Source organism: Narcine bancroftii, chromosome 11, assembly GCF_036971445.1.
Source record: "Narcine bancroftii isolate sNarBan1 chromosome 11, sNarBan1.hap1, whole genome shotgun sequence".
Classification (NCBI taxonomy): Eukaryota; Metazoa; Chordata; class Chondrichthyes; order Torpediniformes; family Narcinidae; genus Narcine; species Narcine bancroftii.
Window position 1 is genome coordinate 80,138,815 of NC_091479.1, and position 27,351 is coordinate 80,166,165.

General features: G+C 39.7%; 2 protein-coding genes across 6 annotated transcripts in view; both read left to right on the plus strand.

Annotated features, from left to right (window-relative positions):
- The first annotated feature begins 39 nt into the window (after positions 1-39).
- rhno1 (RAD9-HUS1-RAD1 interacting nuclear orphan 1) lies at positions 40-9,878 on the plus strand. 5 transcript variants are annotated; one of them, XM_069903671.1, is made up of 4 exons: positions 1,210-1,408; positions 2,122-2,273; positions 6,721-6,905; positions 7,445-9,878. In XM_069903671.1, exons 3-4 carry the CDS (start codon positions 6,741-6,743, stop codon positions 8,282-8,284), a joined length of 1,005 nt encoding a protein of 334 aa, XP_069759772.1. In that variant the 5' UTR covers positions 1,210-1,408; positions 2,122-2,273; positions 6,721-6,740; the 3' UTR covers positions 8,285-9,878. The 5 variants fall into 5 exon arrangements, with proteins under 5 accessions (XP_069759769.1, XP_069759771.1, XP_069759772.1 ...); XM_069903672.1 differs by having other exon boundaries at positions 2,211-2,273; XM_069903668.1 differs by lacking the exons at positions 1,210-1,408; positions 2,122-2,273 and adding an exon at positions 40-824.
- A 5,012-nt stretch (positions 9,879-14,890) lies between these two features.
- LOC138746004 (tubby-related protein 3-like) overlaps positions 14,891-27,351 on the plus strand; it is an 80,032-nt gene continuing 67,571 nt past the window's right edge. Inside the window, exon 1 of the mRNA XM_069903667.1 lies at positions 14,891-15,042. Coding sequence (XP_069759768.1) covers positions 14,906-15,042 — 137 coding nt within the window. The 5' untranslated portion in view covers positions 14,891-14,905. The remainder of the gene's footprint in view (positions 15,043-27,351) is intronic.

A 27,351-nucleotide genomic window follows, 5' to 3' on the forward strand; every position in this document is an offset into this window, starting at 1 on the left:
GGCGACCAATGAGGGAGCTGAAGTGTCTCGTTTCCTTGTTCCTTCGGAAAGGGCCAATCGGAGGGAGCCCAGTGACCAGCGGCCGGGTCCGGGACGGAGCTGGGAGCTCAGGGTCGCGCTGCTGAACTGATCCGGGGGGCTTTCGAGATTCGTCAGTAATTTGAGCCCGAATGGAATGCAAAGATGCCCATTTAGGGAGGGGAGGTTTGTCGTTTGTTTCGAGGAGCTAGAACCTGCGACATCGACGCTTTGAACCAGGCTACCTTTTTATTTTCAAGAGTGTCCGGGGGAAGAACATGAGTTGTCGCCGTCGAGTTTTCTGGAGTAACAAGTACAGTGAGAAAGAACGACGACGGCCTGATTGGGGAGGCCAACACATGAAGAGGAACTCGGGGTCAGGCAGCTGATTGATAACGTTTCGGCTCGGGACCCTCTTTCGCGACTGGAGTCAAAAGGGGCGACACGGACTGGTCAGTCAACGTTTCGGCTCGGGACCCTTTATCGGGACTTTGAAGGGTCTATGTCTCCCCACGGACGCTGCTTGACCCAGCGGCTGAATGATTTCTCAAGATCCCAGCAGTGTTTCTTGTGTGTCTCACAAGAGCGTAAATTAGTTGAGGGAGAGACGATTCTGTGCTGTACGAGTCTCGAGCAAACTAATGTATTGCCCCCTTCATCTAATAATGAATAGAAAAATGTAACCATTTGATTCTCACGCAACCAGAAGTAGCAGGGAAAACGATTTGTTTGTTTATACAGTTGCGAACTGTATAAGAAATGCTGTTGAACTGAATACAAAGAAAAAAAGTGGCCTGCATTCAAAGGTAAAGTTGTATTATTAAATTGGAATAACCCAGAATTGGAGCACACTTGTGAATATGGGATCTCCTGAAAAATCTATTCAATTAGATAGATAGTTATTATAAGCGATGTTAAAATCGGAGATTGGGATGTTAATTATAATCATGAGTTTATTGTTGTAAACCTAACTACAATGCACATTTTTAGTTGCTGCAGTCAAACAGGTACTTTAAAAGCAATAAAACTTAGTGTATTTTCATGCTGGACTAGTTTATAATCAGGGTAGTAAGGGGAAGTTTGAGAGCCTGATTGCTGTTGACAGGGTGGGGGGGTGGGGGGGGGGGGAAGCTGATCTTAGAAGGGCTGGACTTTAGGCTTCTGAACCATCTTCCTGAAGTGAGAAGAGGTTGTGACCAGTGTGATGGAGGCCCTTTATGATGTTGGCTGCCTTTTTGAGGTCACACCTCACAGATGTCTTTAATGGATCATATTATTATGAATTCTGTTATTATGATAACTGTTCAACATCCTTTCACAGGTTGATGTAGCAGGATACTCGGGGACTGGATAGAAAAGAAATTGGTGGCAACTAATGGCCCAAGTTACAGTAGTTATTACAGATGCATACAATTTAAAATACAGATGTGTGTGTGTGTGTGTTACAGTCCAGGACAAAATCTAGAAAGTTACTTCACTGAATTTAAAAGACTGAACTTTGTTGAAACGTAACCCTTTGAAATTTGTTTGATGTCCAGAATTAATGATTAACTGATGGGAAGACTGACAAGCCTTCCTTCAGTTCTTCCAATGTATCATTGTTGTTGAGCTGTGACTTGTGTTGTGATGGTGCTCATGTTAAATGTTAACTGACCATTCAGTTCTTTCTGTCTATGCTCTTCCTTAATGATGATCTCATTTTACTAAAACAGGAGCTCGTAATACTTGTTTAATGTAGTTAGATTATTGTATTTGTAAGAAAGAACTGCGCTTCCCAGCATGCAATGCACACGGTTAGGTGGAAACCGCTTGGAGGCGTGGGTTCAAATCCAACTTCTGATACTATGTTATGGTTGTTCTTTCAAGAAGAACAACCTTGACAAGGGTTTAACACTTTACCGACTTTATTCTCCATGCTGCTTCAACTGACTTCGAGCAACAACCCCCATCATATGTCACTTCCTGGTTTCTGCCCAACTGCTGGGAAATGTAGCTCTTATTTATACACATAATAACACAATTATAGTATTGAAAATTATACTTGAGATCTGAAAGAGAAGAACAGCAGTATTTTTAAATCACTTATTGGTCTTATTCATTAAGCTTCAGCCTCAAGATCCCTTGCCCCACCCCCATCATGGCTAATTTGGCCTTGAGTTGTTTACTTCAAAACATTTTGGTAAAATCTTTAGACCTAACAAGCTTTCTTCATGCGATTCCACCACAATATCACAGAGAGTACTCCACTCCATGAGGTAGGTTTGCTAGTCAATTATATGATGACTGTATTAAAAATATAATTGTTTGCTACCATTTCATATTTCTGGGTAGGGATCTATCATCATCTTTGAACATTTCTGGTCTCGCTGTTTCCAGATATTAATTGGGAGTGGGGTTGGGGGAATTGTTTAGAGTCATGCAGATATACAGCAGGTAAATAGGCCCTTCAGCCCAACTCCTCCATGTCATCCAGGTGCCTTTCTGAACTAATCCCATTTGCCTGAAATTCGGCCCATATCCCTTTAAACCTTTTCTATCTGTGTCTATCCAAATGTTTTTTAAATGTGCAGATGTACCTGTCTCCATCATTTCCCCTGGTAGCTTGTCCAGATACCGGGGGGGGGCCAAACGTGCTTAATGATAAACTTCAGAAGTATGAGAGCCGCAAGACAGGAAAAGAATATTACATACACTTTTTTATTGCATGCATATTTTGTAACAAAACATTTATGAATATAAGAAATACATGTATGTAATAATATTTATTGCTATATGTAGTTTCTAAACTGCTAATTTGTATTAGTTTCAATAATCAAAAAGTACACAAAAATGTCCCAAATATTGTCAAAATTCTGACTGATGGGGAAATCATGTGATATAGGAAGTGAGATTCTAAAGTAAATAGAAATTAAAATATGAAGGAAGAATACAAGAACAGTCCATTTACCTTTTAAAATGCCTCTGAAGAAAATAATTGTTGTTGTTGGAGTGGATGAAGGTGTTGCTCTTAAATATGAAGCGAGGCCTTTGATACAGAGAAATCCTGGACCTGGAGTGATGACCAGGGCCTGTTAGAGAGTTGAGTTGCTGGGAACTGCAGCATCTGACCAGCCTGTGGGCTGGGAAGATGGCGACGGGCCAAGGAAAGCAGATTCTTTAAGCAAGGACAGGTCATCGAATTCAAGTGAGATGATTGATTGCAGTGACAACAGGAAGGTTTTTTTCACAGTTTTGTCAATTTATGAAGGATTTGAAAAGACAGCAAAAATTATGGAACAAGGACAAGAGGATATAAGATTTGAAGAAGTTACTTCAGTGTATGAAGATGTTAAATATGAATAAGGCTATACAGAAGGATAAAGAGAACATCGATGGTGAATTACAAGAGATGGTATGGGAAATTTGGAATTATAAGAAGATAATGCAAAAGGAATGAAAATGTAAAGGAGAACCTGGAAAAATTGGAGTCTGAAGTTAAGGAAGAAATTATTGAGAGGAAGATAAACTCAGAAAAAACTGATAAGATGAAAAATTTTAGTAGGAGAAACAACATTAAAATTATTGGTTTGGAGGAAGAAGAAAAGCATGACATAATTAATTTTCTCCAAGGATGGATACCTAAGGGGTTAAATCAATTTGAAGGTCAAATTGAGAAAGCACATAGAGCCCTCAGACAATGGCCTCAATCAAATGAGAAACCTCGCTCTATAGTAATGTTCAAAATATCAGGACAAGGAAAAGATTTTATCCTTAACAGCGGAAAAAGTAAGAATAAAGAAAAGCCCACTATAATATCATGGCTTGAAAGTTTTCCTTTATCTGGACACTACTACACAATTGTTGGCTAAGAGGAGACAGTTTAATGAAGTCCAAGAAAAATCTTTGGGAAAAGAGAATCAAGTTTACATTACGTTATCCAGCATAGATGAAGATTTGTATTACCGGATGGCAAAAATAATTTTTTTATGGATTGCAAACAGCCATCAGATTTTGTGGAAGCTTTGCTGATAAATGAGAGGGAAATATTCAGAATGAGGCAATGGATGAATAAAATAGAGACTTTGTTCTGATGTAACACCTAGGAGGTGAAGGGCACCCGAATATATCAGCTGCTGTTCATGGGCTCGTTTGTGGCAATGAGCGACATCCTGCATGATAAATGGGGGTGATGTTATATTCTTTAGAGCCATTAGGAGGGAGTTCTCCTATTAAATATGTCTATGAATGGAGTTGTATTGATTTTATTTTACTTTAGAGAATTGATTCAACATGGAATTTTAAATTGGATGATGGAAGAGTTAAGAGATTCTTTATGGATACATGATTAATATTGGATATATTGGAATTTAACATTTAGAATTGATTTAAAACATAAGATTTACATATTTGAATTGTTAGAATGTGTTGGTTTAAGTAATTTTTCCAGAATTTTTTAAAATATCCATTCCATTTTTTTCTTTTCCAGTTTTTTTTGGGGGGGTGGCTTAGGTCTTTTTCTCTTTTTTTTCTTAGGATTTCTGGGGGAGCTTTTTTCTTTTTTTTTGTTCTATTTTCCTTTTTCAATTTGTAAAAGGCATGTATAATTAATTGTGAATGAAATTTAATTGTATGGTACCTATAAATAAAATTTTCAAAAATTCTGACTGATTTGTTTTCTGTGGAAATCTCCACCCAAAGAAGCAGTAGAGTCTGATACAGTAAGATTTTTGCATCATAGGGGAATTTTAGAGGTGTGGGAGAAAGGTGGAGATGGGCCTACATCCAGATCAGCTGTGATCTCACTGAACGTGGGAGCAGGCTTGACAGACTGAATAGATAACTCCTGATTCTGAGATGTTCTCCTTGACAACGCTAATGCTACTGGTCTCTGCAGATACCTGCACTGTTGCAGTGTCCACAGCTGAGTGCACGCACGATGAAGTAAGCGATCCAATGCAAAGGAGCCTCCTGTGGCAGGGCAAAGCCATGGGGCCCACAGCTCTGCTCCTCCCCATCCCACCTCTACTCCCCTCACCCCAGTGGCTACTCAGAGCAAGGCTGGGCAAAGCAGAGTGCAGCCACAGAGGTCAGGAAGCCAGGGCTGGGCCAGGAGAATTCTGATGCAGGGCCTGCCCCAAAGGTGGGGTGTCTGTCCTGGTGCTCTGATAGGGATGGGGTGGGGGGGAAGCAAGACAACAGAGACAGGGAGGAGAGGTGGTCCTCAATGAAGACCTCAAGCAGGCGCCAAGCCAGGACAGAGCTGGAGCTGACAGCAGTGAAGGTCCTGTCAGTAGCCATGAACAGTCCCTAGCCCTTCTAGATTGGAAAGTCAGCACCAGGCAGTGCAAAGGTTAGACCACTCCATATCTCAACCTCTGCTCTGAGCAGCCACTTCTCTTTCACCCCCACCCCCCATCCCATTGGCCATTGGGAAGAGGGGAGCAGAGCTGTGGGTCCTGTGGCCTTGCCCTGCTGCAGGAAGCACCTTTGCATTGGATCGCTTACTGCATCATGCACTCAGCTGTGGACACTGCAACAGTACAGGTACCTGCAGAGACTAGAGGTAGCAGCATTGCCAAAGAGAACATCTCATACCCCATGTTGGTGGCGTCTTCCTTGGTGTGGCCTGGCCCAAGTGATGAAAACGTGACTCCAGCATATGCTGCTTGCTTCGCTCCTCTGCAGTCTGGTTGCAGAGATTCAGTGTCCCAGGGTGGCTTCAGAATTGCTGATATCTCCTCCAACCAACATATTACCGTGAGCCGCACCTTACATGTAAACAAGCTACACGTGGTTTGCGAACTGCAGTTTGCCAACTTTTGCCATGTCCCATCATCCTCTATGAAAATATTCCTTCTCATCCCCTATAAATCTTTCTTTTCTCACTGTATTTTTTTTAAAACTTCCTGATAGAAAGATTCTGACTATTCGTATTGGATCAGCTTGAATATTTTGATTATGACCTCTTGTTCTGAATTCTGCTACTAGAGCAAGTAGTTTATCTATCCACAAAAAAAAGTCTCCAGGCTACTACCAACTTTCAAAGCTCAGAGACTATAAATCAAACTGTGCAGGTTAGTTTCATAACTTAACTCAAAGTTTGTGTATTACAGTGAATTGTTCCACCTTCTCCCAAAAGTCGATCAATTTTGTTTTCTGAGACGTACAAGGCTATGGTTTACATTGTACTCCAGCTGAATTTTGTGCATCTGAAATGTAACATCCTTGCTTTAGTAAACCAACCTCTTTTTGAAATGAGGGTTAACATTCCATTGGATTTCTTGGACTTGGAATATTGTGCTCAGTTCTGGTCACCTCATTATAAGAAGGGTGTAGATGCTTTAGAGAAAGTGCAGAGGACATTTACCAGGATGTTAGCTGGATTGGAGAACATGTAAAGCAAAGGGTTTTCTCTGTGGAACAATGAAGGATGAGAGAGAGAGGTGACTTGTACAATTTGGCAGGCAATTGTTAGAACTTACAACATTGCCTGTCGGTTTTATGAAATGCAGCACAATATTATTTCCCTCTTGGAGGGGCCTGTGCATGCGTGTGTGCACCAAGCTGCCCAAGTATTTTGTCTAACTATTCTGGTAACTTGTGTGGAGTCCAAAAGTCTTGATGCCATCTTTATTTATAGCATTCAGCAACTTAATAAATTATGACAGGAAACAATTTGGTGGTGAATTAATTTTTTTAAATGTTATTCCTTTCAATATTGAGACCAAGATGTTGGGTGCCTGATGCCCTGCAAAAAGAAATCAAGCCGATCCAAGAAGCCACCCTTGTTGTTCCTAGAGAGTCCACTGAAGGGAGAAAAACGCAAGAAAGTCTTGTCTCTACCATCTGCAGTCAATCCCCGTCAGGTTTCCTGTATACCTGTTGACCAGAAGTCTGCAGTCACGTGGGTGTGTTATATTTTGTAATTTTTTTTGTATTATAAGGGAGTTCTAACCTTCTCCCATCATGTTACCATTTTAAATTCTCGTTTAAATACTATAATATTGCAGGTGTTAAATGAAATTGTAAGAGCAGTGCAATTGACACAAACTGCTGAATTATTTTGCCTATTTCTGGTCAGATCCATGTCATTCAATGTTTGCCCTAAAGACTGTATTTGGTAGAAAAGATATTGCATATTTTTAAATTGCTGTATCTTATGTATTGCATGTAGACAGCTGATTATTTCCAGCTCCACGGTACATGTTGCAAAGTATATGATTTTGAAGATTATCTGTAGGGTAATACTGTATATTTCAAAGCACTTTTTTAAATCAGGAGTTAATAGCCCTAAGTTTGTTTATTTTTGGATGAAGATGAAACAGTAATTTAGTGTCAATTATTGATTGATAGTCATATAAAATTGTGCCATAGTTGTAAGAAAATAAAGAAACTGTTTGAATATTTTGAATGGGAATAATATGTTTCTTCCTCTTGTCAACTCAAGGTGTTGCCAGAGTTTGAAACTACAGCTGTGCAGGGACCAAGACAAGAACAAAAATCTGGTGGTAGAGCGAAACAACGTTGCATCTCCAACAAACGGAGCACTGCATCCAAAACAGGGGCTGTGAGAAAACTGCACATGAACTTTGTTCCTTTGACCTTTATGGGTACTGTTCAGAAGGAGAACCACCAAGTTCCAGTTAGCACTTGTCAGAAGGTTCAAACCCATGGGCAAGGCAGATTCCAAACAAATAAAACTTCTTTCGTGGGAAGCAAATTTCGACAGTGCAGAATTGACACCAATGAAAATGTTCAGAAGTCTAATATATTGGACATGCAGAAAAGTAGCCAAACATATGCAGTAAAGAACAACTTGGATGGCAAAAGTACAGTTTGGAATAAGTCTGTGAGGTGCTCTAGTTTATGCCCTCCTTTGAAAGGCATCAACCATCAAACAGATTCAGATGAAACTGAGATCTTTTCAGAGCGGTCATCTCAGTCGGCTGATGAGGTGTTCACCTTGCCACAAGTTAACACTCCCACAACTGATGGTGAACCCTCAGCAGCTATTTTGAAGAAAAATATTTGCGGTAGATTAAGAAACAATGAATTGAATAAACAAAATGCAACTCCTCTCCCTGGTGGACTGTTAGGCTGCTCAGACAAGTGTCTTGCACTGAAAGACAATTGTTCTGAAGAATCCTTCTCAGCAGATGTTTTGGTCCAAGACACGCCAGAACGCGAATATGGACTCAAAGCAACTTGGCGAAGACGACCACATATCATGCAGTTCCTGAAAGATCATGGAAAACTGACCAGCAGTGATGTACGAGTTGGCTCTTGAACTTGAACACAGATGGTCTTGCTTTCATAATGTAGATTGTTATCTGTGCATTTTAAAAGTTACAATTGGTATTATGATTAACTAGTTTATCTGGATATTGGGACAGGTAAGAATCCGTTGTAGTATTCCTCTTTAAATAATAGCTGTGAACTTTGCAATGCAGCTTTATCCAAACCTTGGCTCTTGAACCAAATTCTAATCTGCAACTTTTGCACCTCCTACATCAGGACAGCTTTGTCTGAGATTCCACTTTAAATACCAAATGAAGTGTATATTCATGTTGGTGAAAGGTCATTGGCTGAATATTTGCAATATTCTTGTACTGCAAGTCTACATTGTGAACTTTTAAAAATTATCATCCAGCTGTCTGTTTAAGGCACTTTTGCTTGTGTTCTACATTGGTACAAAAGTAATTTTGGGCTGCAAACAATGATTCCGATCTCATGGATTTAGTCCGTTCCTGAGGAGTACAGATCTTGCCATTAAAACTCCCTGAAATGTAAAAATAAGTTGACAATTTGAAGTAAATCCATTGATGTGATACATTTGGATCTTATATAGGCTATCAATTTACCTGTATTGAAGAAGGAGTACACAACCTACTGGTATTCCCACCTTCCAGCACTTAATCTGTAGCTTTTAGGTCCTGGTTCTTTAAAAATTTAGGTATGTAGCACAGTAACGGGCCCTTCCGACCCACATGCCACCCAAATACCCCAATTAACCTACATTCCCTGTACATTTTGAAGAGGGGGAGGAAAAACTGGAGCATCCAGTAGAAATCCATGCAGACAAGGGGAGAATGTACAAACTCTTTACAGACACCAGCAGATTCAAATCCGGGTCGCTAGCACTGTAATAGCATTGTGCTAACCACTATTTCAAAAATACATCCAAGAACTTTAAAAGGAGTGAGCTTTGCTGTCTTTTGATCTTTTTCACCAGAAGTAAATTAGCTCAATTTTTCTTGAATTTTGATTTATGTTCCATCTCGTCTTTGAAGCCTCAGTTAAGGGAAAATGGTCCTTCCTGTTTTACCTAGGCTGATCAAAAATATTTCCACCAAACCTCCCTTAGTCTCATTGCTATTTAATCTTGCCTGAGATAAAATTTCTGTTCTGGAAATATCATAAATTTCCTTTGTTCTCCACTGCAATCACATTTGCCTGCAATGGTCAGAATTCCAGTCAACAAATATTCTATATTTACCTTCTTACTCTTACATTTAATGCCTTGGTTATTAAATAACCTTTTTACTAACCTGTCCTGTTCCTCTACCTACTCCAGACTTTCTCATTTACTGAGTCTTCCCATACCTTATTTCACCTTTGGATTAAATTCCATTTGCCATGTCTTTGCTCAACTGACCAGACTATCTATATCATCCTGCAACCTAAAGCTTCATTCTTCTTGATTATATGCATTTTTTTTTTGTATCTTAAGAAAACTTCCTTGATGTATTCAGTCATTTCTAAACATCAATCTATATGAAATTGAATGCAAAAAAAAACAACTACTATAAAGCCTTGTGGAACTGCATCTTACAGCCTCTTGGCCATTAACCTTTGCTTCCTCTCAGTTAGCCAATTGTGAACCCAATTTGCTTGTTGGATATCATGTGCCTTTGCTTTTTAACATTTGAAATAATTCATGTAAATTATACTTGATGAACTGCCCTCAATAATCCTATTATTATTTACTTTTAATTCGTTTATAAAAACCCTGCTCTTGGTCTTGACTCCTTCCTGGAGACAGGTCCAATCAATAATAGAAGTTAGCTGTTTTCAGGGCTTCAGCAAAGTAGCCTTGTTCAAGTTAGAATTTTGAAGAGGGTCTTGGCAGTTATTTAATGATAATATCAGCTGACAAAAAGATAAAACTTTGGAAATACTTGCAAGCACACTGCATTTGAATAACATTAAAGTGATCAAACAGATATCAACTAATAAAACATATACTTTGGTCAAACAATATAATTATTTTAATTTAAACAGTGTATTACAGTGATAAAATGCTCCAAGAAGGCACAAAAGTACAATATCTAACAAACAACCTAATGCTCTAAGGACTGTTTCAGAACTCCTTTGACAAAGAATTGGATATTAGTTAATAAGGGAGGAAATGAGGTAGAGTGCTTTGAAGTTTGGGGGGGGAAAAAAATTTGGAGCTTAAGGTCTCAACAATGGGAGCCCAGATTTGAATGGTGACCAATACTGTATTGCACAAGAGGCCATATTTTGAGAACCATAATGATCTTTGAGACTTGCAGAGCTAGAGGGGTTATCTGAAGCAGAAAGAAGATCAAGTAATGGAGAGATTTGTAAACGAAGATGAGAATTTAGAAATTGGAATGAAAGGTGATCAAGTATAAACTGATGTTTGAGTTGGGGCTTATTGGGTTACGGGAAGGAATATTATGATCTTAAATTTATGGTGGATAGAATAATGCAGGAAAATGTACAGGATCTGAAACTCTGGTGATTTTTCACATCCCTTACTGGTTCATTGATGCTTATCCCAGTTGTAGCCTAATCTGGATCCTGCAGACGTGCCTTAATTGTCTGCTAATAAAATGCACTGTGCTAATGAGGAAAGACTGATCCCCTTACTTTATGACAAATTAATTGATAAACGAGTTCTATGACTTCATTAAGGGCTGCCAAAAAATAGTGTCACTGGTGCAGCCCTGGGAGAAGGGAAAGAGGAGACACAGTGCTGCCCTGCAGTGTCCTACTACCCTCCTGCCTAGTCCTGATGCCAACAGTGCCATACAGGCTTTTAACAGCCCATTAAAGGGACAGACTTTTTGAAATCCTGTGACCACAGAGGTCTATAGCCAAGATAGTAGTTCCTGCGCTGGGCAGTGTACCACGAGGTGTTGCAGACTTTGGGGGAGCAGCAGATTGGTGCAAGGCACCAGAAACGGGGAGGACACTCTCTGTTGAGAAGAAGTATGGAAGATGATGCTACAGGAAAGGTGACAAAGGGAGCAGACCAGCAAGGGGCTTGGCAGCTGGCAGCACAAAGACTATGGGTAGTTGGCAACAGTCGAAGGACTCACACAGGTGGCAGGCTACTGGTGACTTGCAGTCAAAGGAATCACACCAGGCTGCTGGAGACTGGCTCATGAGAACCAGGTATTGGGATTCAAGAAGGTCTGGGGGCATGAAGGGCTACCAAAGGGTCTCAGGCGCTGAAGGCTGCATAATCTTATTGGAAGTTTGGACCTGGGGATTGGGCTGCCAATGGTTTGAACTGGAGTCTGTGGCTGTGGATGCAGCAGAAGCACTGGAGGTGAATCCACAGACATTCAGAAGGGACTCTGAGGGGACTCCCTTATGCTTTTCTTTCTTCTATTATTAGGTGCGCCAGGCAATTCACATGGCAACCCTTTGTGTTACGGCAGGTAAAAGTTTACATGTAACATGTATTACATGACAATAAAAGGAACCTTGAACCAATCTCAGAGGGCTCAAACAGCCTTTTAATGCATCTCTACATGTAGCACTCTTAAACTCTAAGTTGGGAATTGAGTGACATAAGTGTAAAAATGCTGCATCCACCTGTAGCCAATACTGAAATTTCACAGTTCAATAGGAAATGAAAATATTTTAAATAATCATCGAATGTGCATCAGTTTCTGTTTTCCTTCCTGTTACCATAGTTGAATGTTTGGATGTCATTGTTGCATAGAAATTGATGCAACCTAATCACTGTTGTGTGTGTTGTCTATTCCTCACCTGAACGATAACCTAAATTGCATCTGCCTGTACCTTTATTTTCATCACGTTACCTCCTTTAATCCCTACAGAAGAACCTTCTCAACTGTTATGTAATTATTTTCCTCATCCTGTTAGTCTTTTATACTTCAACCTGTACAAATGGTCCCTTACGATTAGAAAATTTGTTTCTGCCTGCTCTCTTCCATCTTTATACAATTTTAAATACTTTTAACTTTTTATTGTAACAAAACCAAAAGCAATTCTTTGCACTATTTCTTCATATTTGTATATCCTCATTTCAGGGAGCAATGCATATCCAAATTTTCCTGCAGCATACAGTCTAAACTCTTTTTTCATAAATGGTCTGAGTAAGATTCAGATAGATTTTATACAATGATTCAGTGACATTATCTCTTGCTACAAAATTCGGTTCTTCATTTAAAAAAAATTGAACAGTGTTCATTTCATCCACACTCAGCAGAAAATGGAAAAATAACTCTCCAAGTAACAGCTATAATTCACTCACTGAATGACAAATAGCCAATTCACTTCAGTTAATTACAATAATTCCAATAACATCAATCAGATTCCAACTGGAGTAGTTTTCAATTTTAAGCAATGCAACTCAGTTAAGGATTAATCAAAATACTATTGAGCAAATTATTCTTGGAGAGGTATAGTGCAAATTATCTGCAATTATACTGATGGTTAAATTATGAGGAGTAATTATGTTTTGTATCCTGAGATACCCCAGTAAATGCTAGAGCATGCAGTATCTGTGAAGACAGAATATGAAATAACACTGGTGGGCAAAACTCAGGAATGTCCCAATGCATTTTAGAAGTATACTGAGGCAAGATGGTAACCAGAGAAAGTGTAGAGGCCATTAGTGAAAATTTGCACAAAGATCGAGGAATTATTTGAAGTCTTAAATGAATACACACCCAATCATCATTAATGTGTAGGACAGAAAGGTGGTGGTGAAATTAGAAAAAAATAAGCATTATTAAGGAGGTGATATTAAATCTCTTACGAGGTTTAAAGATCGATAAATCAATGTAATATATCTCTGGTAGCTTTGGGTGGCAATTGAAGAGAATGCAGGGATTTTGCAGAAATGTTACAGATCTACTCTGGCCACAGATGAATGTGCTACCTCTATAAAATAAAAGCCACAGGAATAAGAGGAGCAGTTAAAGATTGATGAATCTAAAATCAACACTGGGGAATTTACCCCCAAAAAAATGAGAAACAGGATTAATTGGCACTTGTGGAGGCAGGATGACTTTGTTAAGGTGAGATCCTGTTGGGATAATTTGAATTGAGGTTGTTGTAGGTACACCATTCTCCAAGTTTAAATCTCCCTCCTATATGCTGACTCATTACCCCTTTTTATACAACCCACTACTGTGTTATCGTCAGCAAATTTGTAGATAGTATTGGTGTAAAGAGAATAGAGCAAAGGCTAAAGAAGCAGCCTTGTGGTGCTCTGGTACTGATAGGGATTGTGGTCTGGAGGTGAGGAAATCAAGGATTCAATTACACAGTGGGGTGTTGAGACAGTTTTGAGCGGATGATGGTGTTAGATGCCAAACTGTAGTCCATAAAGAGCTGCCTGATGTATGCAAGGTACAGAGGAGTAAAACACAGAAATTCTGACAGAACTCAGCAGGTCTTGCAGGGTCCATAGCAGCTAAAGATATAGAACTGACATTTTGTGCCTGAGGCCTTCTTCAAGATTCGAGTAAAAAGCAGACAGGTGCCTGAATTAAGAGGCTGGGAAGAATGGGCAACAGACAAAAGATGTTTATTGGATATGGATGGGACACAGGAGAGGAAAGGTGAGAATTGACTGGGGGGAGGGGAATTGTTTATGGCTCCGTGGAAGACATACTTGAGAGTCTCAGAGATTCTGGAAATTGAGAGATCGTTTTGTTGTGCACCTCAGCTCTGTCTGTCACAATAACAGGGATCTCCCAGTGGCCACCCATTTCAATTCCTCACCCCATTCCCTTGCCAACAAGTCTGTCCATGCACTACCAGCCTTAAGACCACCCACAAACTAGAGAAACCTCATATTCTGTCTGGGTACCCTCCAACCGAATGGCATTAAACGTCAGTTCCTGTTTGCCCTCCTCCATTTTTCCCTAGGCCTCCTTTCCTTGAGCTCTTCTTTCCTCCCTTCTCCCCCCAGCTCTGCTTCCACAGAGCCAGAAATAACCCCCCCCCCCCTCTCCCAGGCAACTGTCAACTTTCCGCTCTCCTGTGTCCCATCTGTATCCAATTAACACCTTTTTAATATTTAACATTATAGTACCACAACTTTCCCCTCTATTGTGTTGTTGGGGCCGAATGCTGGCACGGACACAGTGGGCCGAAGGATCTCTTTCCATGCTATTTGACGCCATGAATCGAAAAGAAGTTCGCGTTTCAGATCCCTGATCTTTGCATCTCGTTTTTATTTGGATTGAGAAGGTTGAAAGTGAGGTGACAGAGCTGAAGTTCACGAAATGGGGTGGGACAGATACACATTAATTTCTCTCTGGTGATGAAATGCAAACAATGGACCGTTATTTTAACATTAAGAACGAGACCAGTTCGGAGTGGAATCTGTGGGCACCCTTGATAGACGGTGGATGATGGTGTTAGGAGTCAGGGCTGCACCTACTCTACTGTAAGGCATCCGGCCCGAAGCAGACTCAGTCTGTCCATCGCAGGGCTGGGGGCTCCGCTGCACTGTCCCTCACAGGCAAAGCGGGTGGGGAACGTCAAGATGCTCCGGGCAGGCGTGGGCGACGTCTGCACTTGCGCTGCGGCTTCTCGTCATGGCTCGAAACTCTCCCCCCCCCCCCCACCACAACTTCGCATTGAATGAGGTGACGCACTGCGCGGCGGCCCAATGGGAGTGACGTTTGTTGGCTGGTGCGTTGCTACGGCTGGAGCTCCAGGAGGTGAGTTGGAGTTGCGTGACGGAGTCGGGAGCGGGAGCTGCCACGAACACCATAGCAACGGCGCCGAAATATGTCCTATTACAATGTGAGGTAGGAGGAGAATGGCCGGGGGCTGCACGGAGGGAGGTGGCGGGTTGTTCGATAATGTTTTCCAGGCTCTCACCTCTAGTGGGTTGGCATCGGGGGTTGACTCTCCCAACATTTCATCAAAACGTGGGGGGAGTGGGGGAGGGGAGGGGTGGGGGGTGGGGGAGGGGTGGGGTGGGGGGTGGGGGAGGGGTGGGGTGGGGGGTGGGGGAGGGGTGGGGTGGGGGGTGGGGGAGGGGTGGGGTGGGGTGGGGGAGGGGTGGGGTGGGGGAGGGGTGGGGTGGGGGAGGGGAGGGGGGGTGGGGGAGGGGTGGGGTGGGGGAGGGGTGGGGTGGGGGAGGGGTGGGGTGGGGGAGGGGTGGGGTGGGGGAGGGGTGGGGGGGGTGGGGGAGGGGTGGGGGGGTGGGGGGGAGGGGTGGGGTGGGGGGGGTGGGGGAGGGGAGGGGGGAGGGAAGGGGTGGGGGGGAGGGGAGGGAGGGGGAGGGGAGGGGAGGGGGAGGGGGGAGAGGGGAGGGGAGGGGGAGAGGGGAGGGGGGAGGGGAGGGGAGGGGGGAGGAAGTGGGGGGATCGCGCCACCTTGGATGTAATAGAGAACAGTATATAATTGCGTTTCAAGGAGGATATAGATTTTATTGTGTATGCAATATTTATGACTCACAAATAAGCTCCATGAAACGCTTTTTATTGGGATGAAATTTTCATTTTTGGTGTCTAAGGGGCATCTTTCCCGCTTTTTGTTTGCCTTTAAGTTTCCAAATCAAATATCTATCAACAATGTCCAGTTACTTCGTCCCGTATTGATTGATCTGCTCACTGTAAAAGAGAAACTCTTAGTGCATTTCATGATGTTTTGTCTGCTGTAATCTTTCAAACCAGTGATTGCTGATTAAAGTTAATGTTAATCTTGTGCTCATCTGCTAGGAAATTGCAAACTTGAGTGTTATTATTAACGTTTAAGATTTGGCCACCCAAATTGTAGAGTTAAGGAAATTGAATTACTTGTTACGTTTTCAAGGCATGGCTCGCACCATCAGAAACAGGAGAGTTCAAGGTGGTGATGCTGAGATGGAGCTTGAACTGCCACCTGCATCAGGAGAATATTTCCTTCCCTCCCCTCATCTTGGAGATGATAATTGACTTATGGAATTGGGTTAGAGGGTTATGGGCAGAGAACAGGAGGGTTGAGCTAGTGGAGTTGTTCTATTGAACCGGTGTGGACTTGAAGGGCCGACATGGCCTGTTTCTGCTCCGTAAACGGGTTATATGGTTTTTTTTTTGTTTAAGAATAAGTAACGGCAGAAACACACAAGAGTTTTACTTTGGAGAATTCTCTGTGCTTTTGTTTTCTTGCTTCTGACTGGTAATGTTGCTTTTTTTAATGGTTAAAGGACTATTGAAGTAATATTCCTGCTCTGCCGGTTTTTTCTTCATAGTGTTGAACAGTTGAACCTTGTGCAAGTATTTTTAATAACAAGTTGTGATGTTCTAACATGGATTAAACAAAATACTGCACTATTGAAATCAATTTCCATAGAGTGTCAGGATTACAGATGATGTTACAGTGGTCATAAAATTCTGGAATTCTGTGAAATCATAAATGAGCAGTGTAAAAACACACAAGAAAATGAAGATTTTCATTTATGAATCCATGGTTGAAATGTCTTAATTTTACAATTTTCATCCTTGCTTTCTGGTCAGTCCATGTTTCTGCCCTCTCTATCTGTAATTTCCTCCAGTTTGAAATCAATCCTACAGTTCCATCCTTTGGCATATTGTCAATGTCTATATTCTGGAATTTTCTCTCTCACCACTTTAAGAAATTAATTTAAAATCATCTGGCCTAAAATCATCTGTGTGCTTTGATGTCAATGATGTAAGTGGTCTTCTAAGGTGTTTGGAATGCTTGTTGTGTTAAAGCTATTATTATCAAAGGGAGATGTTATTCTTTTGTGCATTCATCCATTTAGCATCCATTTAGCATCATTAATTCCTCACCTGATGGTCATCAGGTGAATGTGTATTCCTCATTCTATTTTCTCTCTGCCCAAGTTCTGCTCCATTGCAAATAGATTTGCTGATGTTGGCTGAATGATGAGTCCAGACTATAGGATGGAGATCAGTATCTGACTATGGTGCCAAAGCAACAATGTTCTCAATGCTAGAAATACCAAAGAGCTTATTGTAGGAAGGGGAACCCAAGGGACCATGCATTTGTCTTTATGGTCAGGATGGCAGTGGAGAGCATTAGTAGCTTCAAGTTCCTGGGTGTCCACATATTTTTTAAAATTTTTTATTTTTCACACCAAATTAACCAAAATACACACAAACCTTTCCCTCTTGAATATACAGTGTCATTTTCTCCCCTTTTTCTTCCCTCCCTCCTTCCCACCCCCCCCCCTCCGTACCCACTAAATGTTCAACATATACAATACAATAAAATAAACCCATTAAACAATGTCATCACACAATGAAAATAAACAAGAAAATTGTGTGGTTATCTACTTTTACACACTGGGTCAGTTCATTTCGTCGTCTTCTCATTCTATCATTTTAGGGGGTTGGAGGTCTGTGGTAGGCCCTCTCTGTTATGTTCCATGTACGGTTCCCAAATTTGTTCAAATAATGTGACTTTATTTTTTAAATGATATGTTTTTTCCAATGGAATATATTTATTCATTTCCATGTACCATTGCTGTACTCTCAGGCTCTCTTCTGATTTCCAAGTTGACATTATACATTTTTTTGCTATAGCTAAGGCTATCATAATAAATCTTTTTTGTGCTTCATCCAGTTTGAGGCCTAAATCTTTACTTCTTGTATTACTTAGAAGAAAGATCTCTGGATTTTTTGGTATGTTGCTTTTTGTGATTTTTATTTAATACCTGATTTAGATCGTCCCAAAACTTTTCCACTTTCTCACATGCTCAAATTGCATGTACTGTGTTTCCTGTTTCCTTCTTACAGCGAAAACATCTATCTGATACTGTTGGGTCCCATTTATTTAACTTAATATATAGCCTGTGTAACCAATTATATTGAATCATGCGTAACCTCGAGTTTATTGTATTTCTCATAGTTCCGGAGCATAGCTTTTCCCATATTTCATTTTTTATCTTTATGTTTAGATCTTGTTCCCACTTCTGTTTGGGTTTGCAGCTTATTTCATCATTTTCTTTCTCTTGCAGCTTGATGTACATGTTTGTTATAAATCTTTTGATTATCATTGTGTCTGTAATCACATATTCAAAGCTGCTTCCTTCTGGTAATCTCAGTCTACTTCCCATTATGTCCTTTAAGTAGGTTTTCAGTTGGTGGTATGCAAACATTGTACCGTGAGTTATTCCATATTTGTACTTCATTTGTTCAAATGATAATAAATTATTTCCCAAAAAACAATTTTCAATTCTTTTAATTCCTTTTCTCTCCCATTCTCTAAAGGAAAGGTTATTTATTGTGAAAGGGAGGATCTCTTGGTGGCAACATATCGAGGAAACGGTGGAAAAGCCACACCAACCTCTATACTTTTTAAAAACTCTGAGGAGATCTAGTATGTAATTGAAAACTCTATTGAACATCTACAGGTGTTCTATGGAAGGTGTACTGACTGGTTGCATCACAGCCTGTTTCGGGAACTTGAGTGACCAGGAATGGAAAAGATTGCAGGAAGTGGTAAACCTAGCCAAGCCCATTAAGGGTACTGACCTCCCATCCATTGAAAACATGTATGAGAAACCTCTCAAATTTCACATTTATTGTCAGAGTGCAAGCATGACATCACAATCAACACTGAGATTCTTTTTCCTGTGGGCCAGGCAGAATTACCACTTGTTGATAGTGTAAAAAAAAACTACACAATGTACACATGTAAACAAATGTTAAACAACTATGCAATGCAGAGAGGAGAAAAAAAACAATAAAGTGCAAAACGAAGAGTCCTTAAATGAGTCCCTGATTGAGTTCGTTGTTGAGGAGTCTGATGATAGAGGGGTAGCAGCTGTTCCTGAACCTGGAGGTACGAGTCTTGTGGCACCTATGTCTCTTTCCTGATGGTAGCAGTGAGAACAGTGTATGTGCTGGTGGTGTGGATCCTTGATGATTGCTACTGCTCTCTGACAACAGCATTCCTCGTAGATGTTTATGATGTTGGGAAGGGGTATGCCTGTGATGTCTTGGGCTGTGTTCACTACCTTTTGCAGGGGGTAAGCAAATAGCGCCTTTGGAAGACTACACAAAAGAGTCTGGAAAAACAACCAACTGAAAAACCTCACAAAGATTAGCGTATACAGAGCCGTTGTCATACCCACACTCCTGTTCGGCTCCGAATCATGGGTCCTCTACCGGCATCACCTACGGCTCCTAGAACGCTTCCACCAGCGTTGTCTCTGCTCCATCCTCAACATTCATTGGAACGACTTCATCCCTAACATTGAAGTACTCGAGATGGCAGAGGCCGACAGCATCGAATCCACACTGCTGACGATCCAACTGCGTTGGGCAGGTCACGTCTCCAGAATGGAAGTCCATCACCTTCCCAAGATTGTTTTATATGGCGAGCTCTCCACTGGCCACCGTGACAGAGGTGCACCAAAGAAGAGGTACAAGGATTACCTAAAGAAATCTCTTGGTGCCTGCCACATTGACCACCACCAGTGGGCTGATATCGCCTCAAACCGTGCATCTTGGCGTCTCACAGTTCGGCGGGCAGCAACCTCCTTTGAAGAAGACCGCAGAGCCCACCTCACTGACAAAAGACAAAGGATGAAAAACCCAACACCCAACCCCAACCCACCAATTTTCCCCTGCAACCGTGTCTGCCTGTCCCGCATCGGACTTGTCAGCCACAAACGAGCCTGCAGCTGATGTGGACATTACCCCTCCATAAATCTTCGTCCGCGAAGCCAAGCCAAAGAAAGAAAGAAGAAAAGGAAGTCAGCACACTTTCTACCACACATCTGTAGAAATGTTCTGGCACATTTGACATTTAAGTTGTCTTAAATTAACCCCCATCACACTGCTACTTCGAGCAGAATGTACAAAGAAGCCTGAAGTCTGAAATTAGGATTAAGAACAGTTTTTGTTTTCCCAACCAGCATCAGGTTCTCCACCTCCTTGTACTACTCCAGCTATAGATAATAAATATTCATGGTTATCCTAATGCCAGAAAAGAAGTGACTTCGCAGTAATGCAGGCAGTCCTTTTGTGGTACATGGTTAGTGTGAAAAGGTTATGTTCAAATGCCTGATTGGTGTTTGAAAGAAACTGTTTTTGAGAGGACTGGTCCTCGGGTTTCTGTATTTTCAACTCAAAGGTAGCAGTGAGACGATGTTGGCTGCTTGCTTGAGGTAGCCCCTCTCGTAAATGTCTTTAGTGGATGGGAGGTCTGAGCCCATGATGACTTTGTTTGCTATCTTTGTAGCCATCTTCATTCATGGGCATCCAAATTACAAATTCCGATTTTGATGCAACAGTCAATATACCTTCCACAGAGGTTTGGTAGGCTATTCAACTACATGCCAAATCTTCTCTGGCTCCTTAGAAAGTAGAAGCATTGACGTGCCTTCTTCATTGTTGCCTCTGTGCTGGATCCAGGAAAGGACTTCTGAAATATGGACTCTCAGGAGTTTGAAGGTACTAACCTCTCCACCTCTGTCCCATTGATGTGAAAAGTGCATGGTCCCTTAGCCTCCACTTCCTAAAATAAATAGCAAAATCCTTGGTCTTAATGATATCGAGACCAAGGTTGTTATTCTGGCATCACCCAATCAGATTCTTGATCTATATTCTGACTCTTCATTATTCTGATTCCTCAATTCCAGTTATTTGATGGGGTCATCAGCAAATTCTCTATACCACTATATATTTAAGAGGTTAATGATATTGGCATTCAATGTCAAGTATTTAATATATTTTAATCACTATTTCTGCATTTCTTTCTCTTTTAATAACATTAAATTCCTCACTTTTATTAGACAATTTTTCCATTTTGTTATGTGTTTTATTTGCTTTTTTAAATTTTCTCCAGTATATTTGTTTAATATTTGAGTTGGTTCCTTATTGGGACTAATCTTGCCTTGAGGTCTTGGTCCCAATCTGATTTGCTGCCTTTCAGATATTATATTGAAATTCAATCTGCAACTTCTATGAATGCACCACTGTTTTGTGTTGCATTTGTTCCCATGATCAATCCACTGGACTCCATGTGAAGTTCAGCTGCAAAGACCAGTCTTGCATTTAATTTTTAAATTTAGACAGCACAGTAACAAGGCTTTTCGGCCCACAAGCCCATGCCACCCAATTACACCCAATTGACCTACAACGCCATATCGTTTTAAAGGGTGGGTGGAAACCAGAGAAATCTACGCAGGCACTGGGAGAACATACAAACTCCTTATAGACAATGCCAGATTCGAACCCTGGTCACTGGCGCTGTTACAGTCTTTCAGTAATTGTTACACTAACTGTGCCATTTATTATTCTGGGGAATTGCATATCTGGACTTGTAACAGGCCAGATCATACATCGACTGAAACCCCCTTGATGGCAATGGAAAGGGGAAAATAAATATATATTTTAAATATTTTTTGTTTAATGTTAATTATTTTTTCAAGCTTTTAATTCACTGTTGTATTTCATTTTTAAATTGTTTTCTTATTTTTAGATGACTGCCTGAGATTTTAAAAACTGTTCAGAACTTTAACAGGACTCAAAGCTCCACCCCAACTCACTTTCCCTCTGGCAAAGCCTTGTCGGGACATTCCAGAGATTCATGGCCACATCACACAGCTTTGGCCATGAGCCTCAATGCTGTTGAAACCTTCCTGCCTCAAGTGTGCAGAGGCAAGTAGGATTGGCCCTTCACATTTGGGTGAGGCAATTCTGGGCAGCCAACCAAATCAAATATGGTGCAGCATTCATGCATTTATGAATCTACCACTTATAACTTTGCTGGAGAGAGTGTTTATTAAAAAATACTTTTGAATAGAATATTTCTAAGCTTATTCTTGGCTATGATGTTATTCCCAATTATTGAAATCAGGGCTGCAGTTTCTCAGTGCTGGCAGCATATGGACTCAGCTGTATGTTTGTTTCTCCAGGAAGCCTTGCCAGGACTTGTTCCATTACTCAAATCTTGTATAGTTTTTAAAGGCTGTGAATGGATGCAATAGTTTTTAGATATTTGAACAAAATGCAGTAGTTAATTACAGCTGCTAATATTAAATCTGGTTGAAATCTTATTTTATTTCTTGCCTTCTATTTCACATTGGTCACTATTTATTTCCTGGCATCTAGGATGTTTCATTCTGTCTTTCTGTCCTTCCCTCCTTCAGCCCCCTTTCCTCCTCCCCTTCTCCAATCTCTTCCATCCTCTTCTCAACTCCATTTTTGACTGGCCAGTTATTTGAGGAAGAATAGTTTGGTTTAGTTTCTTTCTTCTTTATCCCTTTTAGAAATGGTTTCATTAGATAATGGTTCGTCTGAATGTGTGAAACCAAGCACATTCTTAACTTGTGCAGACATACAGAGCGTGAAACCTAATGGGTAGGACAGTCTTTCAAGCTTGTCTTTCATTTTCTCTTTAGTCCTTTTTTCACTGGCACCTTGTCCCAGGAATTGATTACCTATTTACTGATTTAAGGGTCCAGTGGGAAAGCAAATCAATCGGCACGCCGGCGTCAAATCTCGCCAGGGATTGATGGCCTCGGTGGTGGGGTGGGGGGGGGGGGGGTGCCACCGCATCCCCAGCGTACAGATGAACCCAGTGTGAAAAGGATGAGTCACATGGGACGTTTCCAATTGAAGATAGACTCTCCTATCCACAGGGATGACTTGTGGTCAGTGTGAAAGCAGGTAGTGTCCCGGTTAAAAGTGGCCCAGTGGGAACAGCAAAAATGGCTTCTTTAATCAGGACACTTAAATGGCCAATTTAACTGGGATGCCAGTGGAAAAAGGGCTTTAGATAGCTACCAGAACATGTGTTTCAAGCCTGATTACCATCTGCTTCCTCTTGTCCATGACTAGATGTTGTTTTCCTGTTTGATTTCTTGGTCCTTCAAAAATAATTGCAAATTGATCTGGACACTGCTACTTGTTGCAAATGGAACTTTCATTTGCTGTCTTATAAATTATATGACTGAACTTGAAATCAATTCCATTTGAGCTGCACAGCTATCAAAAATTTGTTTTCCTCTAACCCTACTTTTCTATTTTTTGTATTTTTTTTCTTGTTGATAGTACTAATTTTGTCTCTGGGTTTCTTTGGCACATGCATATGTGATACCCATCTTTAGTATTTTGCAATGTTCACCTGGTCCTGTCCCTATTTTTCTGTTACATTCATGGTAGTAAAGTCTTGAGTTGGTACTTGGCCTAATGTGTCTTTGTCTGGGTTCATTGTAAAATGACTTTGACATTGTCTTACTCCCTCTTGAATATTTCAGCTTGTGCAGTGTTGTGAAATTGTCTTATCCCTTTAGTCGTAAAGAGAACTCGCTGTTTTTTAAAAAAAAACTCTTCTGCACTGGGTTTAAATGGATTTAGCTTTTTGTTTCTTTTTTTAAATTTTATTTAAAAGATTTTTTTAAAAGCAAAATACAATCAAATAACAGCAAGAAAATTTTAGATACGTAAAGAAAAAAACCCTCCCAACCCTTCAGCCAGCTCCCTTAAGGGGAGCCAAATACAAAAACAGAACAGAATATATAGAATATTACAAAGTATTTTCAAATTCATATAGTCCAAGAAGACCACATATTAACAAAGAAAGAATAATTATTATGCAAGTTGCATGTAGTTTTTTTCAACTGGATACAAGTTCTTAATTCATTTTGCCATCGTACTATATTAATCTCCACATTATCTTTCCAAGTACTAGCTACACATTTTCGTGCTACAGATAACGCTAAACATGCAAATGCAATTTGAAATTTATCCAACCCCAATCCCTTCAAAGAAACCATATAGCCCAATAAAAAAAATTAATTAAACAAAAACGATGGGTCTAATGGTAATTTAATCTTAAATAATTTTTCCAAGACCAATCTAATTCCTTCCCAAAATGGTTGTACTTTAACAGAAGACCAAACAGCATGTAAAAAAGTTCCAGTACATAGTCCACATTGAAAACAAGAGACTGAATTACTAAACCCATAATTTTTCAATTTCTCTGGAGTTGAATATAACTGATATAAAAAAATTATAATTAACCATTCCATAATCTTACATTCGTCAATTTAGTTACACTGTCGTGGCACATAACTTCCCAATTGTCTTCAGGAAAAATGTAAGTTAAATCACTTTCCCATTTAAGCCTAGATTTCTCCCATTCCGGTTTATCCACACTATCTTGTAACAATTGATACATATCCGAAATATAACCTTTCTTTGGTATAGAGGAAATCAAAGACTCAAATTTTGTCAACATAGGTAAATTCATCTCTTTTCCATAATTGTCTTTTATCAAAGCTCTGAGTTGATAGTACACAAATAAATAATTTACAAATATATCAGATTTTTCCCTCAATTAAAGGAAAGAAACTGTCCTTCTTCAAAGCAATCTGAACTATCTTTATACCCTTAGAATTCCATCTCTTTAAATGATTATTAAACATTGAAAAGGGAATAAGTTGATTATGGTATAATGGATATTTTATAAACCATATTTCTTTTACCCCATTTCTTTAACAAGTGCTTTAATACCGGCATATTACATTCACGCAATAAATTCATATTCCATTTAAATATGAACTGATGTACCTCAACTTCAGAAATACAAACCATTTCCACCTTTGCCCAACTCTGAGGTTGGTCCATATCCATCAATCTACTAACAAATTTCAACTGAGCTGCTTCATAATAATTTTTAAAATTAGGTAATTGAAGACCACCCAATGCATATTTCCATGCATGTTTATGTAAAGCTACTCATGCTAATTTCCCCTTCCATAAAAATTGAAAGTAAACAAGGTATTGACTGAAACAAATATTGGATTCGAGGAAATATATTCATTTTAATACAATTTACTAGACCAATTAACGTTAATGGAAGATCTTTCCATTTAATCAAATCCATTTTAATCCTTTTTAATAAAGGAACATAATTTAATTTATATAAAGATTGGTAATTTACATTTACTGTTACTCCCAAATATTTAATTCTATCTGACCATTTCAATTTTATAATATTTTTATATTCTGAATAATCTCCTTCCCCAACTGGTAATATTTCACTCTTATCCCAATTTACCTTATATCCAGATAACTCCCCAAATATCAGCAAGCAATCTTGTAAATATTTCAAAGACTGCTCCGGTTCTGTCAAAGAGACCAACACATCATCCACAAATAAATTAATCTTATCTTCATCATCTGCAGTTCTCATCCCTTTAATCTTATCGTTCCGTCGTATTGTCTGAGCTAATGGTTCAATAGCCAATGCAAAAAAGGCTGGTTTTAATGGACAACCTTGCCGAGTCGACCGCGTTAATTTAAATGGTAAAGAACTTTGACCATTTGTCACCACCCTAGGAATTGGTTTTTTTATATAAAGCTTTTTAACCCAACCAATAAAATAAGGGCCAAAATTAAATTTCTCTAACACCTTAAAAATTAAATTCAACCCTATCAAAAGCTTTTTCCGCATCCAGTGGTTGCATTGCTGTCTAGATGCATCACCAATGTGATCAATCTAAGAATGTTATTAGACGCATTTCTATTCTTAATAAAACCTGTTTGATCTACATGTATCAACTGAGGTAAATATTTAGCAAGTCTATTCGCTAATACTTTCGCCATAATTTTATAATCTACATTTAGTAAAGAAATAGGCCTATACGAAGATACTTTCAATGGATCCCTATCTTTCTTTAAAATGACAGTAATTATAGCACTCGAACAAGATTCCAGCAACACCTGATCCTCAGTTATTTGCTGTAGAATATCTCCAAATATCGAAGATAAATCTTCATAAAATACTTTATAAAATTAAGCTGAAAATCCATCATCCCCTGGTGACTTCCCATTCGGGATCTCTTGTATAGCTTCTTTAATCTCAAAATCTGTAAATGGAGCTTCTAATTCCATAACCTCCTCCTCTCCTAAAACAGGTAAATTTAATTTAGTTAAATAATAATCAATAGAACCAGCTTCCTGCTTTCCCTCAGAAGTATATAATTGTTGATAAAATGAGTAAAACTGGTCATTAATTTCCTGAGGTTTATAGGTAACTATTGAATTCTTTTTAACAGCATTAATAATTTGCGAAGTCTGTTCTGTTTTTAATTGCTTATGAGCCCTCTCACCTAATTCATAATAACATTGCTTAATCGACTAATTAAACGCTCATACTAATAGATTTGTAGTGTATTATAATGTAGTTTCAACTTCGCTAAAGGTGCCTTTTTATCTTATGTAATATTTTTCTGAAATTCCTTTTCCAGCTCAGTAATTTGTTTCTCTAGTGTTAAGCTTTCCGCCACATTGTTTTTTTTAACTTTAGTAGTATAACTAATAATTTGCCCACGCAAATATGCTTTCAAAGCATACAAAAGTACTACTTACCATATTAATATTCTCAGCCAGAAATAAAGCAATCTGTTCCTTAACAAAAGTAACAAATTCTGGTTTCTTTAATAGCATTGTATTAAGCCGCCATCTATAAGACAATTGCACCACTTCCGGACTTGCACAAGAGAGAAACAACATAGAATGATCCGATATGACCCGGCTTTTATATTCGGCTTGAAGTACTCTACCTTGTAAATGTGCCAATACCAAAAAAAATCTATTCTAGAAAATGAATCATGTCTAAATGAATAAAAGGAGAAATCTTTCTCTGTAGGATTTACTCTCCTCCAAATATCAATTAAGTTCAAATCTTTCATCAAGGCCCCTATTTGTATTGCCGTCTTTGATTTCCTTATACTTTTCGGAGACCTATCCAACAAAGGATCTAAAACAAAGTTAAAATCTCCCCCAACCAAAATATTTTCCTTGGCCTGATTTAACAAAAAAAACCTCTGACATAAGTCTTTCATCATCCACATTAGGTGTGTAGATATTTAACAAAGTGCATGATTCAGCAAAAATGTTACAATTCAACCTCAAAACCCTCCCTGCATTACCTTCAAAGGATTCTAATTCAAATGGTAATTTTTTTTATGAATTAAAATCGCTACACCTCTCGCCTTGGAATTGAAAGAAGAAGAAAATACATCCAATCCAATCTCTCTTCAATTTCATATGTTCTTTTTTCAGTCAAATGTGTCTCTTGCAAAAAAGCAGTATCGACTTTCATTTTCTAATATAAGCC